This window comes from Ascaphus truei, chromosome 11 (assembly GCF_040206685.1).
Source record: "Ascaphus truei isolate aAscTru1 chromosome 11, aAscTru1.hap1, whole genome shotgun sequence".
Lineage (NCBI taxonomy): Eukaryota > Metazoa > Chordata > Amphibia > Anura > Ascaphidae > Ascaphus > Ascaphus truei.
The window spans coordinates 7,328,901-7,348,859 of NC_134493.1; the positions used below are offsets into that span (position 1 = coordinate 7,328,901).

At 41.3% G+C, this 19,959-nt stretch overlaps 1 protein-coding gene across 1 annotated transcript in view; it reads left to right on the top strand.

Annotated features, from left to right (window-relative positions):
* The window catches only part of PDIA2 (protein disulfide isomerase family A member 2), a 114,369-nt gene that overhangs the window by 16,964 nt on the left and 77,446 nt on the right, over positions 1-19,959 (top strand). Inside the window, exon 6 of the mRNA XM_075565230.1 lies at positions 17,046-17,171. Coding sequence (XP_075421345.1) covers positions 17,046-17,171 — 126 coding nt within the window. The remainder of the gene's footprint in view (positions 1-17,045; positions 17,172-19,959) is intronic.

Genomic DNA, 19,959 nt, shown 5'->3' on the forward strand with positions numbered 1-19,959 from the left:
CTTATTAATAGAATCTTGGGGAACACCTTATACCCAGACCCTTAGGTGGTGCTCCTTAATAGAACCATCTAGGATCTTCCATGTGCGGCATAGATATACAAAGTTACGCTTGTATGAGTCGTAAATGAACCCTGCTCAACATAAGAGGGAATAACTGTCCCAAACAGTGTGGTAAGGTGGTGCCCACAGGGAAGTAAATATACTGTGTAAACTAGGAAAGAAAGAGTCCCTTTACGTGGCACTAGAGAAACACCCTAAATTAAAATAATAAACTTTATTGGTAATAACTAAAATTGTACTGTTTGGCTCAACAAGGACAGATAAAACAGATAAAAACATTTAAAATAAACTGAAGTGTGGGTGCTTTTAATGTGCTTTTAATATTATAGTATAAGTAACAACTTGATGCTAGTGATCCACACAGGTAGTACCTAGATTGTTCTGAAATGGATATATATTTATATATCCACTTGCTATCCTATCATTAAATAATTGATATAACTATAACTATAATATTAAAAGCACATTCACAACTAGCGAGATCAGCAGCACACTTTTGGCCCACACTTCTTCGGTTTATTTTAAATGTTTTATCGGTTTTGTCTGTCCTTGTTGTTGAGTTCAAACAGTATAATTTTGGTTATTGTCAATAAAGTTTATTATTTTAATTTAGGGTGTTTCTCTAGTGCCATGTAAAGGGACTCTTTCTTTCCTAGTTTACACAGCTAGGCATAGTTAGAGTCACTCGCTGTTGTGTGTCAACTAAGTGGAGCCAGGTCGATACCCCGAGTATAAATCAGATTAAAAAGTGGATTTGTTACATACAGTAATGTCCATGGAGTGGCTCACAAGGTTTCTCTGACAAATGCTCTCGTTTCCTTGAAGTATGAGACCTTTGGTTAATATTTTTGAATTACCCTTCCTTGAATGGGGATATAATTCTGCTCTGGTTTTATCAGTGGACTGGTCTCAGTTCTCAGTTCTTTATCTCTTTGTTCGGATATTGCAAAGTCCCTGGAAGGGGTTGTGGGAGATGAAAATGCACTGTTGGGCGCATATCTGGAAAGTGCAAGTGTGCCCTCCTACCCCACCCCCTCTTTATTTCCTACTTGAAAATTGTATGCATCCTTTATTGTTATATTCCCCTGTCTTTGTTCTGTACTCCAACTTAAAAGAGTACTATAAATACAATAAAAATGCAAATAAAGCATTACTCTGCAATGTCCTGCAGACCGTACTGGAACCAAAGTAATTCATTAAACATGATAATTGATATATGAAAAATCTTGTTAAGAATGTAATGATAGATGGATCGTGTCAGAGATGCACGGTCCACACACAGAATCCCTATCGATGGGCGCACGACCGACCAGAATATTATAGTATAAGTATTCTAAAGTGGTCTTAACAGGACTGCAAACAGACAGTTAAAAAAGAAACTTTATTAATATTACTAAAAAATTAAAAGAATTTACACTGACAAAATAACACTTATTTTGATTGTTTTTTTATTTTTAATGTAGTGTTACTAAGTGTTCAATATCCAACAATATGATGTGAACTCCTAAATGACATCAATGTATGTTTCTTATAACATATAACATATAACACTTGTAACACCCTCCCCCTTCCCCCCAATCGCAGATAGGGACCATGTGGGGAAATCTACATATGTTACCAGGTGTATGGTGCGTCACCTGTCAGGCACACAGGAGGCCTAAACCTCCGCCACTGGGATCCTGGGGTGTATCCTGGAACGTACTGCTTACAGCGCCTCCACCTTTGCAGGGATTCTACTCTGTAGAATAACCCAAGACACAGGAACCACATACAGTAAATACTTACACCAGGGTATGGATAAAACAGTTTACTATATGCAACTAAGTTATAACATCAATAGTATCACAGTAATGTCACCCTGTAACCGGCCTAACGGGGCCTCAAACCCACAGCATATACCCAAGAGTCCCAAAAGTTTCACAACCCCACCCAAGTGTGAGACAGCGCTCCCCACTAGATGGTGTATAGTTGGTGCACTTGGTGTATACCTGCCCGGGGCTCCTGCACCCAGGTACAGCAGAATAACGGTAAGAGGATCCATCTGCGTCCAGCGCTGAATCCGCAGTAATGGTGTCCTCTTCCAATTCAGAGGGTCTCCCTCTGAGTCATCTCACCGTCAGATAGTTTCTATCTTGAGTGAGGTAGGTCTGGTCCCAGACCACACTTGTCAGGGGCACGCAGCACTGCAGCTGTGTCCCTGAACTTACACACTAATAAAGGGTAAAGGTCCCTAACTGAAGTGGCCTTCCCTGCAGCAGCCACAATCTAGAATATGACTCAGGGCCTATCTGGGGCCTAAGGGGGTAACCTGGCCTAGTGCCAGGGGCTACTGCTCCCTGCACACACCCTTCCCTAACCTGCTCCAGCTCTTACTGACTCCTTCCTGTCTGTGCATGCCAAAATGTATCTCTCCAGCAGGAGAAGCTGCAAGCCCTATTGGCTCCCTGGTGTCAGGTGGCCTGTCTGCCCCTAAATAATCTGGGTGTTGTAGTCCTCCATGGCCCTCTTTATCATTGGGGCCACGTGCGCGATGTGTACTGCGCATGCGTGAGTCTCCCTGTCCCTGCACATCCATGTAATGGCAGCCACATTGCCCTAACTGCGCATGCGCGACTTCTAGGGATCCCTGCACTATGGAGCGCCATCTGGGTCCTGCCCCCCTTTCTGTAATGGCCACTGCATCGCGTCTGCGCATGCGCAAGCCTCCACGCATGCGCAGACACAACGAATATGGCGGCGCCCTGCCTCCGACGTCGCCAGGAGCTCCCGGCGACACACTCGCCTCCGCAGTTACCTGACATGCCACGGGGGTCCCCGCTACTGAGCGGAGGTAAGGGGGCCCAGGGGGTACCCTGCTACACACTCTATGTATCCTCATATGGCTATCGCCCAATAGAGTTAGTAGGGTATGTTTATGAAAAGCACTATGTTTCTCTAGTAGTGCTTAACCCACAATGGCTTATTTCCTAGAGTGCTCTGAGCCTATATTATAATGTACTCGAGTATACAGGCTTGTTTCAAGGCATTTATTAAGCTATCATGTATGTAGTAATGACGGAGCAGTAGACTACAAGCTAACAAGTTCATTAGTACATGTATAAGGCTGTTATAGCGGACATGATCATTTTTGGACTTTATTTATACATATAGCGTTACGTGTAATATCAGTACACCTCCTTATATGACAAAACTGAAGTCACATGACACACCAGCTAAACCGAGTGGCTGCCACAACAATAAAGGGGAATTAAAGGACATAGAGTATACAATACACAGCTATGTATGCACGATAGGCATGTGGTGTCTATATAACACAATCACCATAATGTGACAAGTTTATTGTGCCAGCCATAGTACTTACGTGATTGGGGTGCGCGACTCTGGAGCTGGTCTATCTTGCTCTAAGCCACGGCTCATACATCTGTATGTGAGATAAAGCCATACAATTTATACATACGGTTGAATCAACTTCAAATACAGTGCTTATCCAGCTAACACATGGATAACATATTAATTTGGTGAACTATACCTACATGTGGATATAAGAACCCCTAGTGGTTACAGTTCTTATACGGATATACTGTACACAATACACACAAACTGTTGTAGACAGAGTCCCTCCGATCCCCCTGTCTCCCGGTTCCTTTCCCCCTTACGTGTGTGCTGCTGCAGGGGCGAGCGCGTCGCCGGGAGCTCCCGGCGACATCAGTGGCAGGGCTTCGCCATCTTTATTCTGTCCGCGCGTGCGCAGACACGATGCGGCGGCCATTACAGGGATTGAGAAGTGGCAGAAGCGGTGCTCCATAGTCAGGGACATTCCCCAGTTTGCACATGCGCAGTTAGCTGTGGCGGTGGCCATTACAGTTGACGCACGTGGTTCTAATGTTAAAGAGCTCTACAAAGAACTACAACACCGAGCAGCCTCTGGGAACTGCCCTATGATCCATGTCACATGCAGCCAGACAGCCAATACGGCTTGCAGCTTCTCCTTCTGGAGAAAGATACAATGTTGCGCACAGACCATGCAAATGAGTTGGTGCTGGGATAAGGTAGGGGAAGGTGTGTGTAGGGAGCAGTGCTCTACACTAGGCCAGGTTACCCCCTAGGACCCAGCTAGGCCCAACTCCCCTTCAATTTGTGGCTGCTCTAGGGAAGGCCCCTTAGGGAGGGACTTTGCCCTGTTAGCAGTCAGCTTAGTCAGGGACAAAGCTGCTGTGCTGCGTGCTCTGATAAGAAGGGTCAGTGTGCAGGGTGTGCAGGGAATCATTCTCTGCAGAGCAGAGACAGAGACTGTCTGGGCAGTGAGCTTGCTCAGAAGGAAACCATCCACCAGGAGGATGACGCCATCACTGAGGCTTCGGCGCTGGACACAGATGGGTCCTCTTCCATTGCCCTGCAGTACCTGGGGTAGGTACTATCCAAATCACCAAGTGCACCAACTTACACTTCATCTTAGTGGGCAGCGCTGTCCCACACGTGGGTGGGGTTGTGGGACTCTTGGGACTTTTGGGTACAAGAACTTTGGGAATACTGGGGAAGGGGAATGAAACAGATAATGAACTAAATGGAATAGATGAGGATACAAGGTGGTATGGAGGTAGAATGAGGGCAAGTTCAAGTTTGACAAATAGTGAGACACCCATATTAAATACAGATAATACTAGAAAACTTCTAAAGACTAAACCAAGTGGGAGCAGAAAGGAAGGAGCAGATAAGAAAATAGTACAGGCTGAAAAAAAACTTAAATGCATGCTTGCTAATACAAGAAGCCTGACAGATAAAATGGGGGAACTTGAATTAATAGCTGCGAGGGAGCAGTATGATATCATAGGCATTACTGAAAGATGGTAGGATCAAACTCATGACTGCACAGTTAATTTAGAGGGTTATTCCCTTTTCCGGAAGGATCGAACAAATAGAAGGGGAGGTTGAGTATGTTTATATGTTAAACTGGATCTAAAAGTTATTATAAGGGATGATGTCTATGAAGGGAATGATGTAAATGTAGAGACTTTGTGGATAGAAATTAGCAGTGGAGGTAAAAGTATAAAGAAAATGTTTGTGGGAATATGCTATAAACCACCAAATATCTGTGAGATTGAGGAAGCTAAAATACTTTTGCAAATGGAGAAGGCATCAAAACTGGGTCATGTTTGCATAATGGGGGATTTTAATTATCCAGACATAGACTGATGCAATGAGATTAGCGTTACAACAAAAGGAAACAGGTTTTTGGGGGTGGTTAAAGACAATTATATGACCCAAATTATTGAGGAACCAACCAGGAGAGGGGCAGTTCTGGATTTGGTCATATCAAACAATGTAGAAGTAATAACAAATATTCAAGTCCTGGAACATTTGGGTAACAGTGATCATAACATGGTCTCATTTGAAAAAAATTATCAAAAAACAGATTACTTGGGTTCAACAAAGACTTTAAACTTTAGAAAGGCAGATTTTAATAAACTGAGGTCTAATCTAGTAGTAATACAATGGGATGATGTTTTTGCAGGGAAAAATGTAGAAGATAAAAGGGCAGTCTTTAAAACATTGTTAGAAAAGCACACTTATCAGTGTATACCCTTGGGTAATAAGTATAAAAGAAATAAGTCAAAACCAATGTGGCTAAATAAACAAGTAGGGGAGGAAATGGACAAGAAGAGGAAGGCGTTTAGATTCTTTAAGTCAGAAGGGACAGAGACATCTTATCAGAATTATAAGGAATGTGACAGAAATTGCAAAAGGGTAATCAAATTAGCAAAAATGGATAATGAAAAAAGGATTGCAATAGAAAGTAAGGTGAACCCTAAAAAGTTCTTTAAGTACCTTAATAACAAAAAAATGAGAAAAGAAAATATAGGACCCTTTCAGTGTGAGATGGGTAGGCAGATTATTGGAGATAAGGAAAAAGCTGAGGAATTAAACAAATTCTTGGCCTCTGTGTTTACCAGGGAAGATTCAGGTTCAATAGTAGCGCCACAGGAGGAAGCCACAACCTCCATATTAATGACCAATTGGTAAACTGAGGAAGAAGTTCATAAGCGACTTGAAAAAATTAAAGTAAATAAGGCACCTGGCCCCGATGGCATACATCCAAGAGTTCTCAAGGAGTTAAGCTCAGTAATAGCAAAATACATTATATTTAATATTCAATGACTCAATTTCCACAGGCTCAGTACCACAAGATTGGCGTAAAGCAGATGTGGTGCCTATATTTAAAAAGGGAGCTAGATCACAACCGGGAAATTACAGACCTGTAAGACTGACTTCAATAGTAGGGAAACTACTTGAAGGTTTAATACGGGATAATATTCGGGAATACCTAATGGAAAACAAAATTATTAGTCATACAGTAGTCAGCATGGATTTATGAAGGATAGATCTTGCCAAACTAACCTTATTTGTTTCTTTGAGGAGGTAAGTAGGAATTTAGACCAGGGTAATGCAGTTGATGTGGTCTACTTAGATTTTGCAAAGGCTTTTGATACGGTTTCACACCAGAGGTTGGTGTACAAAATAAAGAAAATTGGACTCAGTAATAATATAGCCACCTGGATTGAAAACTGGTTAAAGGACAGACAACAGAGGGTTGTCATAAATGGAACTTTTTCAGGTTGGGTTAAAGTCGTGAGTTGAGTACCTCAGGGATCGTACTGGGACCCCTGCTTTTTAACTTGTTTATTAATGACCTTGAGGTTGGGATCCAGAGCAAAGTCTCCATCTTTGCTGATGATACTAAATTGTGTAAGGTAATAGAATCAGAGCAGGATGTAATTTCTCTTCAGAAGGACTTGGAGAGACTGGAAACGTGGGCAGGTAAATGGCAGATGAGGTTTAATACAGATAAATGTAAGGTTATGCATTTGGTATGCAAGAATAAAAAGCGACTTACAAATTAAATGGAGATATATTGGGGGAATCCTTGATGGAGAAGGATTTAGGAGTGCTGGTAGACAGCAGGCTTAGCAATAGTGCCCAATGTCATGCAGTAGCTGCAAAGGCAAACAAGATCTTATCTTGCATCAAACGGGCAATGGATAGAAGGGAAGTAAACATAATTATGCCCCCTTACAAAGCATTAGTAAGACCACACCTTGAATATGGAGTACAATTTTGGGCACCAAACCTAAGAAAAGACATTATGGAACTAGAGAGAGTGCAGAGAAGAGCCACCAAATTAATAAAGGGGATGGACATTCTAACTTATGAGGAGAGGCTAGCTAAATTAGATTTATTTACATTAGAAAAGAGGCGTCTAAGAGGGGAAATGATAACCAGTGTTCGACAAACCTATACATTTGCACGCCCCGGGCGAGTGGATTTAACCTCGTGGCGAGCTCCTATTGGCCCAAGCAGCACACATGTGGTACTAGGTGGCGAGTAGATTTTTTTGTTTGGTGAGTAGAGTTTTTGGTGATTTGTCGACCGCTGATGATAACTATATACAAATATATTTAGGGACAATACAAGGAGCTTTCAAAAGAACTATTCATCCCACGGGCAGTACAAAGGACTCGGGGCCATCCCTTAAGGTTGGAGGAAAGGAAATTTCACCAGCAACAAAGGAAAGGGTTCTTTACAGTAAGGGCAGTTAAAATGTGGAATTCATTACCCATGGAGACTGTGATGGCAGATACAATAGATTTGTTCAAAAAAAGGTTGGACATCTTTTTAGATGGGAAAGGTATACAGGGATATACCAAATAAGTATACATGGGAAGGATGTTGATCCAGGGATTAATCCGATTGCCAATTCTTGGAGTCAGGAAGGATTTAATTTTTCCCCTTAATGGGGTTTTTTGTTTGCCTTCCTCTGGATCAATAAGTAAGTATAGATATAGGATAAAGTATCTGTTGTCTAAATTTAGCATAAGTTGAACTTGATGGACTAACGTCTTTTTTCAACCTCATCTACTATGTAATTATGTAACTATGTAACTGTGTGGGGTTATCACCCATGAGGAGCAGTGTTACAGGGTGACACTGAGGGTTACTGTTGATGTCATATTGTTGATGTATGTGTATTGTGTTTATGTGCCCATATAGTAAACCTGTGTTATATATACCTTTGGTGTATGTGGTTAATATATGTGGGTCCTGTGTAGGGGACATTCTACCCATAGAATCCTACACAGGTGGAGGCGCTGTTATGTAAGATCGTTCCAGAGAATACACCCAGACTCTCACTGGCGGAGGTTCAGGCCTCCTGTGAGCCGGACAGGTAAAGCACCACATACCTGGTAACATACATATAGGTTCCCCCTCACATGCACTCTATCTGCGATTGGGAGTGGGGGAATATGGGTTACACTGTATAAATCTGGCTACGAGATAAACAATATTTTTAGTATCATAGGGAAGCTGGCTTAGGCTATTGACAGTAGCAACTACTGATACAACACGATTAGGGCACAGCCTCCACTTTTTGGTAATACTCCTCGGGTCATAGTCCCTTAACTGCATAGCCATATACTTTAGGTATGGGCAGTACAAACATAGCTATATAACAGCTGCAGGGGTTGATACTATCCCACTAGCAGGGGCATCAAAAACGCATTACAATAGATGGAGAGACAAACCTGGAGTGCTAGATTTAAGACAATAGAATATTTACAGTGTTGCTATACATTATAATCACAGAATGTATCCTCACAGGACATGTTTATTTATTAAATAGAAGGAAAGACACTTTGTTAAACCAAGTATACCTTCACTGTCCATCCAGTATTAGTGGAAAAGGACCTGGTCTATCTGAACAGTGTACAAAGACTTAAACGTAAGTCATGTTTAAAAACACCCCACTAGTATTAGCAGAGACGCATGCACACAGAAAATAAGGCAGTGTTACTGTGAAGCCACACATATTTTAGCAAAGTGTTCAACACTATACTTAAACTGTCCAAGTATTGAGATACAAATCTTAGCTGGCCTTGCACAATTTTAAGCACCAGTGTGATACTTTACCTTGTACTAGAGGAGATATCTACATTATAATATAGGCTCAGAGCACTCTAGGAAATAAGCCATTGTGGGTTAAGCACTATTAGACAAACATAGTGCTTTTCATAAACATACCCTACTAACTCTACTGGGCGATAGCCATATGAGGATATATAGAGTGTTATATGGTATATGCTATAAGAAACATACATTGATGTCATTTAGGAGTTCACATCATATTGTTGGATCTTGAACACTTAGTAACACTACATAAAAAATAAAAAGCCAATCAAAATAAGTGTTATTTTGTCAGTGTAAATTCTTTTAATTATTTTTAAGAATATTAATAAAGTTTCTTTTTTAACTGCCTGTTTGCAGTCCTGTTAAGACCACTTTAGAATACTTATACTATAATATTCTGGTCTGTCGTGCGCCCATTGATAGGGATTCTGTGTGTGGACCGTGCATCTCTGACACGATCCATCTACTCCTAGATTTGTTACCATGTACCTTTCCGGCAGCACACAGCACCTTTTTGGAGTTTGAGTGAGGTTTTACACCAGTCTCTGTATATAAGAATGTAATGATGCATTGTATTACGTTTACTTTTATTATTACGATTGCCTAAGAATTCTCAGCATATGAGCAAGTTATTTCTATGCATGTGTTTCTGGAAGATACAATAGTTTAAAAAAATGTATATTACATAATCTTTAATTGCCCCAAAAATACTGATTTGCATATCCCTAATAATCTAATAAAGAATCAATAATATATACTGCGACTATTCTAAAACAAAGTATTAACAATTTAAATGAAAACATGACTAGGTCACAAGATCATTCACAGAAGTACATTTTTGGTGCACATCACAATAACAATTTTTAATTTTTAGTGAATATATATAGTGAAAAACCAAGGTGAAAAAATAAAAAATGATAATAAAATATTATTAAAACACGTAGTGCTGATGTTACTGATTCCAACCAACAACAATAGTAAATGTGACTCCACAAAACTATGAGTTATTGATACTTCAATGTGCCAATCACAAATGAACCTCCTGCTAGATATTCTGAAATCAAGTTGTAAACCTCACAATTACTGTTCGTGAAGTCACTAGTGCAGTTAAATTAATAAAAGAACGTCATAGCATATATCTAATGAATATTCTATGTGCCACAATGGAATATTGGCATAGCAAGTAGTGTATACCAAAGTCGCAAGAGCAATCAGTTGAGTAATATATGTATCAGAGACATGAGGTTTGCACAGTCAGTGAGGGGGAATCCCTAAGCAGCTAAACTATCATATGAAAGCTACTTGCTCTCAAGTAGCACAGCTACGTCACATCACGTAGAGCAGCTGATCCCACTGTAGAGGGAAAAAGGGGGTGGCCCAGTTTTAAAGGGGTTGCACCCCATATGGCCATCCCCTGACCTCACCAGAGAGACAAGGGGTTACTGGACTGTGGTCCAGGGATGAGGTTTACACCTTGTTATACCTTGAAAATGTATGTTCCCCTGTTCCCATGTTTCATTATAAGCATGTATTTTAATGTTTTAAAGTGCATTTCTGTATCTCCAGTTCTGGAGGTCGCAGAGAGTTCATATTTGGCCAATATGTGGAGTCACTGTAGGCATTAAAAACTGGCAAAGGTCGACCCACTGAGCCCACCAGAATGGAACTTATTAATATGTGTAGATATTAAAGTGTATATGTATTTTATTTTGGATCTGTTCTGAAAATGCAGATGCCATTTGCAAGCTAATAGGTCATGAAGGGCAGACGGCAACAAACTCTGCCAGTCTAATTGTTACCTGAGGGCATGGGTTAGTCTGTTAGTCTGTGTCTCCACATTAGAGAGTGGTTACAAAGTGGTTTCCAAAAGGAAAAAGTATTGCTGCAATAGCGGTTCACAGCTCACCGTAGGGGTATAATCAAAGGATCTCCAACGCAATTAGTAAAAATGTTGATTTATTAGTGCATACAAAATTGAACACATTTGCCACAGAGTAACTCTGACGCGTTTCGTCCAACCACTAGGACTTTGTCAAAGAGTGACTGGTATAGGCGACAGTGAATCCTATATAGTGATACAAAATCGCTGTTTGGTGGAGCCCAATAGGTATATCAAACACATCTGTTGTATAATGCAATGATTTCTTCCATAGAGATATACAATTGGCTCACTCAAATCAGACTACCAATCATCAGACAGAGTACCCCCTAACAGAAGTCACTAAAGGCTTGTAATAGAAAAACAAAATAATCAATAGTGAAACATAAAATATAATAGAAACAGTTAAAAACAAAACTAAAAATAGTAACAATGGCATTTAAACAAAATACCCATCAACTATATAATGATACCAGTAACTAAGTAGCAAACTCAAAAAGCAACATAAATAAAAACCCTAATTATATTATATAAAATTAGTCAAAACAAAGTCCTAGTGGTTGGATGAAACGCGTCAGAGTTACTCTGTGGCAAATTTGTTCATTTTTGTATGCACTAATAAATCAACCTTTTTACTAATTGCGTTGGAGATCCTCTGATTATACCCCTATGGTGAGCTGTGAACCACTATTGCCAAGTTGCTAAGGTGGAGCTTGGCCTTGCAAGAGTTTGAGTTTACTATTCAGCACAAAAAGGGTAGTGAAAACAGCAATGCTGATGGACTTTCACGTCAGGACTATCCCTCTGAGACTGAGTTCGTTAAGGGTGCCAGCAGTGTCCCACTCCCCGTTAGGGCCAGTGGGCCACAGGTTACCCATTAAGAAGGGGAGGTGTAGAGGGAGAAAGGGGGTGGCCAGGTATTAAAGGGGTTGCTCCCCATATGGCCATCCCCTGACCTCACCAGAGAGACAAGGGGTTAACTGGACTGCGGTCCAGGGATGAGGTTTGCACCTTGTTATACCTTGAAAATGTATGTTCCCCTGTTCCCATGTTTCATTATAAGCATGTATTTTAATGTTTTAAAGTGCATTTCTGTAACTCCAGTTCTGGAGGTCGCAGAGAGTTCATATTTGGCCAATATGTGGAGTCACTGTAGGCATTAAAAACTGGCAAAGGTCGACCCACTGAGCCCACCAGAATGGAACTTATTAATATGTGTAGATATTAAAGTGTATATGTATTTTATTTTGGATCTGTTCTGAAAATGCAGATGCCATTTGCTAGGCTAATAGGTCATGAAGGGCAGACGGCTGAGTAGCCTAAGTACGGTGATCAAAAAGTAACTGCCTTGATTGTTACCCAATGACTAGGGATTAAGTATTAGTCAATCAACAAACTCTGCCAGTCTAATTGTTACCTGAGGGCATGGGTTAGTCTGTTAGTCTGTGTCTCCACATTAGAGAGTGGTTACAGATAATTGTTCACCAATAGGCTGTGTTCAATGTTAAGAATAGGGTTGCACAGGTATATAAACTGTGTCAACCCTACAGTTTTTAGTTGTGCTGTAGTTGTGCTTCTGATACCATCTTGAATGTCACTGGACTGCTGGAGAATTGCTAGCTGATACTTCTCCATTCCCCAAAGTGTTACCTTCTTGTCTGTTAATTGTACTATATTGATGTGTTCACCTTATTTAAGGAATAAATTATATTTTATTATATCTAAGCCTCGTTCAGTTCAACCCAGATATTTGGTGTTCATTATATCTTGTCATAAGCTACCGTGACACCCACAACAACCGGTCTACTGCAGGACTGTCTGAGCAGCGTTGTGTACCGCCACGGAGCAGAGTTTAAGCGGCTATTAGCTAAGTATTATGCAGAGTTTTGTGAATACTTTATTGAGTGTTTGGTTGCCAGTTGAGAACAATTTTGAATACATGGTCTTTCACTAGGTATAGGGACCCCCAGTACAAGTTGACAGCGATGTTGGAGCTGTGCTACTTGAGAGCAAGTAGCTTTCATATGATAGTTTAGCTGCTTAGGGATTCCCCCTCACTGACTGTGCAAACCTCACGTCTCTGATAAATATATTACTCAACTGATTGCTCTTGCGACTTTGGTATACACTACTTGCTATGCCAATATTCCATTGTGGCACATAGAATATTCATTAGATATATGCCATGACGTTCTTTTATTAATTTAACTGCACTAGTGACTTCACGAACAGAAATTGTGAGGTTTACAACTTGATTTCAGAATATCTAGCAGGAGGTTCATTTTGTGATTGGCACATTGAAGTATCAATACCTCATAGTTTTGTGGAGTCACATTTACTATTGTTGTTGGTTGGAATCAGTAACATCAGCACTACGTGTTTTAATAATATTTTATTATCATTTTTTATTTTTTCACCTTGGTTTTTCACTATATATATTCACTAAAAATTGTTATTGTGATGTGCACCAAAAATGTACTTCTGTGAATGATCTTGTGACCTAGTCACGTTTTCATTTAAATTGTTAATACTAATAACTACTGTACATTGGTAGCACTCATTTGTGTCATTAATAGACACTTGAAAATAATATTCTTTGAAGATTGTTTAACATTTATGAATGAGCAGTGTGATATGTTTTGTGTTGTATATTCTAAAACAAATCCAAAAAGACCCAGGTACAGCCAGGTACACTCTGAATACATGCCTTAAACATGCCTTAAACTAGCCCCAGCATTTCTGCATTGATTAATGGCCCATCAGATTAACAGCTGGGGTCCCTGGCAGTCCCATTCAAACTGAATGGGACTGCCAGGGACCCCTACTGTGTTAATCCTATGGGTCATTAGTCAATGCAGAAATGCCTTAAACTTGCCTCAAACTAGCCCAGCACATACCCAGCACATACCCTGAATGTAACCCGGCTAGTTTAAAGCAAGCTTTAAGTTAGTCATGGCCTCGTCTGTACCTCATTAAACACACAGCAATATTTTTATGGCAAGCGGTGCTCCTGGAAGGTAAGAGATCAATCCACTACAAAAAGCACTCCGAAGTGGTAGATCCTAAATACATAACGATACGTTAACTTCAGTTAAAGTATCATTAAGTGCTAATGGGAATCTTCAAAGTGCTAATGGGAATCTTCAAAGCTGATCAATAGGTAATCCCCCCGCGCCCGCCCCCGCCCCAATACATATTACAATCCCCCGCCCTCCACCCCCAATACATATTAAAATTACCCCGCTCCCCCCAATACATATTAAAATTCCCCTACATCCTTCTCAATACATATATAGAGATATCTGTCAGCGGCCCTGGATCTGAGATAACTGGGAAATATTCGAATTGGAATATACTTTCATATTCAAATGAGGCTGTTTCCCAGGTATCTCAGGTGTGTTCACATGATTCATTATGTTCTTGGGTACATTGTTTCACTTATGGATTCTGTTACGAATACATTGTGACATATATTCTCTTCACATGCTCCTCTGACATTATACTCATTCTACTAACATTGACAGATATCTACTGTAACGTTGTTGTAATATTATATTCGTAATTATAGCCTCAGAATTATTTATATATTTCTAAAATATTTTACCAGGACAAAATACATTGAGAGTTACCTCTCATTTTGAAGTATGTCCTGGGCACAAAATATTGTTGACAGCATTATAAGTTACAGTTATAAACATGTTTAAAGTAGGAAATGGCTGAAGTCTTGAAAGAACTTGGGAGGGGGATTACTGTCTGATCACTATAAAATCTCAGAACCATAAGAAATCTAAGTGCAAGCAAAAGTAATTTTAATCCAGTCAGTCATATGTGTCTTGATTTTAGTGCTATACTTCAGTTAGATATTCCTTAGATCAGGAAGCAGTATGGATATTATCTGATGATATCTCAAACACTTACAATATTTTATTACAATGAGTTGTGCATGTGGCACCTGAAAAATGAATTTACCCTTTAACTGGTATATGGTATTTATTTATAAAATGTTTTACCAGGAAGTAATACATGGAGAGTTATCTCTCGTTTTCAAGTATGTCCTGGGCACAGAGTTATAACAATACATGGTTACATTAAGTGAACAGAGGTTATACAGTCAATTCACAGACATTTCATGGACAGTTAGAGTTGGAAAATTTGGGTACAGAGACTAAATGTGCTGGTGCGATTCAGATTGAAATAGAGCAGCTTTAACATCACCAAGCATCAGAGAATGGCAGCAAGGAGGCTCACACCCGTTGGCTGCCCTTCAGCTACGCCAAAGGCTGTCTGTCTTTGGGGCGATGCAGCTGTACACTGAAGGGGTTCAGATTGAATGCAGCTGTGGTTTCAAAGTCCATTGTCCTCCTGGGTTATTAACATTCCATAGGGTGGGGTTGATGAAACACAGCAGTAAGCAAACGCAGATATTAACCCTTAGCACGCTGGTTCTGTGAAGATGGCCTGCACTGTATTGCACTGAAGGGGATACATTTTTTAACCGATCAGTCCAGATCATTTGAAAGGTACAATAGAGCACAAACTCCAAGAACTGATGCTCCAAAAAAGTGTAAAGAAGTACTAAAATCCAGCAATAGGTATAGCAATATAATAAATGCCACCGATCAGGTCCATGTAGCCATTAGAATATAAAGGAGAGTATGAATGTGTAAACAGGACTTACCATCGGGACAGGGGCTAGAAAGTGGTAAGGAGAAATAAAGATAATGATGCCGTGTTCCCCACATGGAACTAGCTCTCCGGCTCTCCGGCAAACAGTCACTAAACTCCGCCACTACCCTCACATAACCCAGCGTCCTAAACACAAACAAGCAACCCCGTAGGGCGTCGGTACTCACCCGACTCCTGAATGCTGCAATCAAAGGACCCGATACGGTGTGCACTAGAGCGTGCTCCAGCCCGAAATCCAAAAGGAAAAAGTATTGCTGCAATAGCGGTTCACAGCTCACCGTAGGGGTATAATCAGAGGATCTCCAATGCAATTAGTAAAAATGTTGATTTATTAGTGCATACAAAATTGAACACATTTGCCACAGAGTAACTCTGACGCGTTTCGTCCAACCACTAGGACTTTGTCAAAGAGTGACTGGTATAGGCGACAGTGAATCCTATATAGTGATACAAAATCGCTGTTTGGTGGAGCCCAATAGGTATATCAAACACATCTGTTGTATAATGCAATGATTTCTTCCATAGAGATATACAATTGGCTCACTCAAATCAGACTACCAATCATCAGACAGAGTACCCCCTAACAGAAGTCACTAAAGGCTTGTAATAGAAAAACAAAATAATCAATAGTGAAACATAAAATATAATAGAAACAGTTAAAAACAAAACTAAAAATAGTAACAATGGCATTTAAACAAAATACCCATCAACTATATAATGATACCAGTAACTAAGTAGCAAACTCAAAAAGCAACATAAATAAAAACCCTAATTATATTATATAAAATTAGTCAAAACAAAGTCCTAGTGGTTGGATGAAACGCGTCAGAGTTACTCTGTGGCAAATTTGTTCATTTTTGTATGCACTAATAAATCAACCTTTTTACTAATTGCGTTGGAGATCCTCTGATTATACCCCTATGGTGAGCTGTGAACCACTATTGCAGCAATACTTTTTTCCAGATCATTTGAAATAAAGGACATTAGGATCCATATTTACTAAGCTGTTTTCTGTCATAAAACACTTTCCGGCAATGGAAAACCCTTTATACAGTATAGCCTATTGACTTAAATAAACTGTAAAAAGTTTTCTATTGCCGGAATGTGCCTTGTGGCAGAAGACTGCTTAGTACATACGGTATTATAGACCTAGACCTTTTTCCATTTATGGCACATATGATAATGTATATCCCAAATGTGTGTAATAATATCTGGCTTTAATAACGTTCATGAAAAAAGTAAGCTTAATTCATAATACACATGATCTAGAGTACATTAACATGTACTCTATCATGGTTTACTAATATACTTCATCTTTAACAGCTATCGTTTGTAAAATTGTGTGCAACCTTTCTGTTGTAACTTAAATGTAATTGTATTTAAAAAGATTATAGGTCAGCAGAATATTTTTTTTAATTAATAATAATAATCAAATAATAATGTATTATTTACCCAACAGAACTCTGAAAAGATTTTTGCTGCTAAAATTGTTAACCACTTACTACTGTTTATCAATAAGAGTGAGGAGACCCAGCTGAAACTACTTGAAAACTTTCGGAATGCCGCACCTGAGTTCAAAGGAAAGGTAACTGTGTTAGGATATAGAAATATTTTATTGGAACAGAATTCTATCTTTTCTTTTAATGTTGAATTTTATTTATACTGTAGTAATCACATTATACTTTTTTTTTTGTAAAGAAGACCAACATTCTCACTCTAGCCATTTTTTTAGAAGCCTGTATTTTGGGGGAAAATGTGTAAATGTTTTCTTTTTAATTTTAAGGGAATTAAGAATTACATTTCTCAGTGACTGGGTCTTTTCAATGTCTATGTGGCAGCCCCTTCAAGTACCTGTCAGGCTCACAGGAGGTCTGAGCCTCCGCCAGTGAGAGCCTGGGGTGAATCCTCTGGAACGTTCTCGGTTTCAGCGCCTCCACCTCTGTAGCGTTCTAGGGATGTAGAAGGTTGCCTACACAAGACCCGCATATACAATAACCACATACACAGGAATGTATATAACCACTTTACTACTATATGCAGGCAATAACACACACTTATAACATTCCCCTTCTGGAGTAACTCCACAGTCACTGTGTATCCCCACACTGTGTCCACAGCCCAACCCCTTTGTCCCGTGGTCAGCGCTGCCACTATGTGTAGTTGTGATATGTTAGGATACGTTGGTGCACATAGGAAGATACCTGCCGAGTGCTCCTGCACTCGGGCCTGCAAGCAACTTCGAAAAGGTTCTGCCGCTTGGTGATCCCGTCTGATCCGATGTTGCCTCGCACGGGGCCCGCCAGGGGCGATCCCACCCTGGAGATAGTCTCTGTCTCTGGGGCTACAGACTTGAGCCCAAGTCTCTTCACGGGGAGCGCAGCATCCGTGGTGTCCCTATCTATCACTGGCACTAATGTGACAAAGTCCCTAACCTAGGGCCTGTCCCTATAGCACCACAAGCTGGGGAGTGAAGACCTATCTGGGGCCTAGGGGGTTACTGGCCTAATTCGTTCCCCTAGCTCTTCCTGGTCCTGACTCCTAACAGATACTCCCAGCACCTGCAGCAACCGACTGCACTAACTGTTCCTGCAGCAACGCACTGCAACCAACGCACTGCAACCTGCTTGGTACCTGCAGCAAATGGCTGCACACACACTATGCCTTCTTGTCAGCACTCACAGCACTGACAGCCGTGACACTGACAAGGCTGCACCTCACACGCACCTAAGGGCAGGGTCCCTAACCTAGGGGCCTTCCCTATGAACTTACCCACTAACCTAGTGGGGAGTGGGGCCTACCTGGGGCCTGGGGTTTCTCTGGCCTAGTACAGCAGAGCCCTGCTCTGTGTACACTACCTTCCCCGATCTCTTCCTGGATCCAACTGACAAAAACCCTGTCTGCACACAACATTGTTGCAACTTTGCAGAATGAGAATCTGCCAGCTCTATTGGCTTCAATGCTGCCTGTGACCAGGGTGAAAGTGCAGTCCCTACAGGCTGCTGGGAATTATAGTCCTTGGCACAGCTCTTTCCTATGGGGACCGCGTGCGCGATCTTTACTGCGCATGTGCGACGCTGTAATGGCCGCCGCTACGCTTAACTGCGCCTGCGCAACCTCCCAGAGCTCCGGCACACTGGCGATGGCCACCGCTACCCTGGCCAACCTCTGCGCATTGCGCAAACCTTGCGCCACAACCAAGATGGCGGTGCCCGCTGGGAGAAGTCGCCGTCCCCTTCCCCCACTGCCACAGGGGTAAGGCAGGGCGCAAAGGAAGATCAGGGGAACCAGGGGTGACCCCCTTACACTGGATTTGGGCTCTATCCCTAACATTGGGTCTCATATATTGGTTCACAATTATCTGTACCCAATTACCTTTTGCCAGCTAACGTGGGAAGCACTTTGGTACCTGCCCCCAGGTAGTTGGCACATGCGCACAATCCTTTATTCAGGTTCTCATTTTCCTAACCCCACTCAAAAGAATTGGCATCACAAAGTCTGCCAGATGGGGATCTGGGCCAGGGAAACCTAACTAAAGGTGAGAATCACCACACTTAACACAAGTACCCACGTCCTGCTCTTCTCCGCCCTAGAATACTTAATCAGGGTGGGGGAGCCGTTGATCAGTGTCCTTTGTGTAGACACATTGTTGCCCCCTGACCATTAACATATCGTATGGTCAGGGATTTTCGTGGGCTTTACACTAGGCATAAAATACAGTACAGTTACAATATTTTATATATATCAAAATATTCCGTTCGGTTGGGCCGAGCAGGCTAAAACTTGCCAGACTCTCATGCCGGAGGGGACTCTACATGGTGGCCAAGTTTCAGCTCACTGCGACCCGCCGAACCGGAGCTATAATATTACATTTTAAGACGACATGTTTTAGAAATTGCATTTCTCCGCCATTGAAGTCAATGGCAGAACCACACTTTAAACAGTTACCCATAGTCCGTTCGGTTGATCGGAGAGGGCTGGAAATTGCCATGCAATCATGCCAGAGCAGTGACTGCATGGTGGCCAAATCCCAGCCCTCTAGTCCTTACAGAACCGGAGATCTGGGTTTTAAATTTTCGTATTTTCGCACTTAGTGTTTATAAATCCAAGCGGCTTTTCTCCGCCATTGCGGTCAATGTGGCGACCATCGTGGCGGCCGCGACCCTTTCTCATGGCCTTTGCCCGCTGGACCCTGTTGGGGTCGAGTAAGGGGGGTCCCCTGAGCTAGGGGCAAAAAGAACTGGACCGCTACCTGCCCTAGAACCGGAGTTACAATTTTAATATGAATGAACTTGGTTGTGACCAAGTTTCCATGCCAATTTAGCGATCAAAGCTCTTTCAATGAAATTGTATCCGCTTTTGGAGATTGCGGTTTT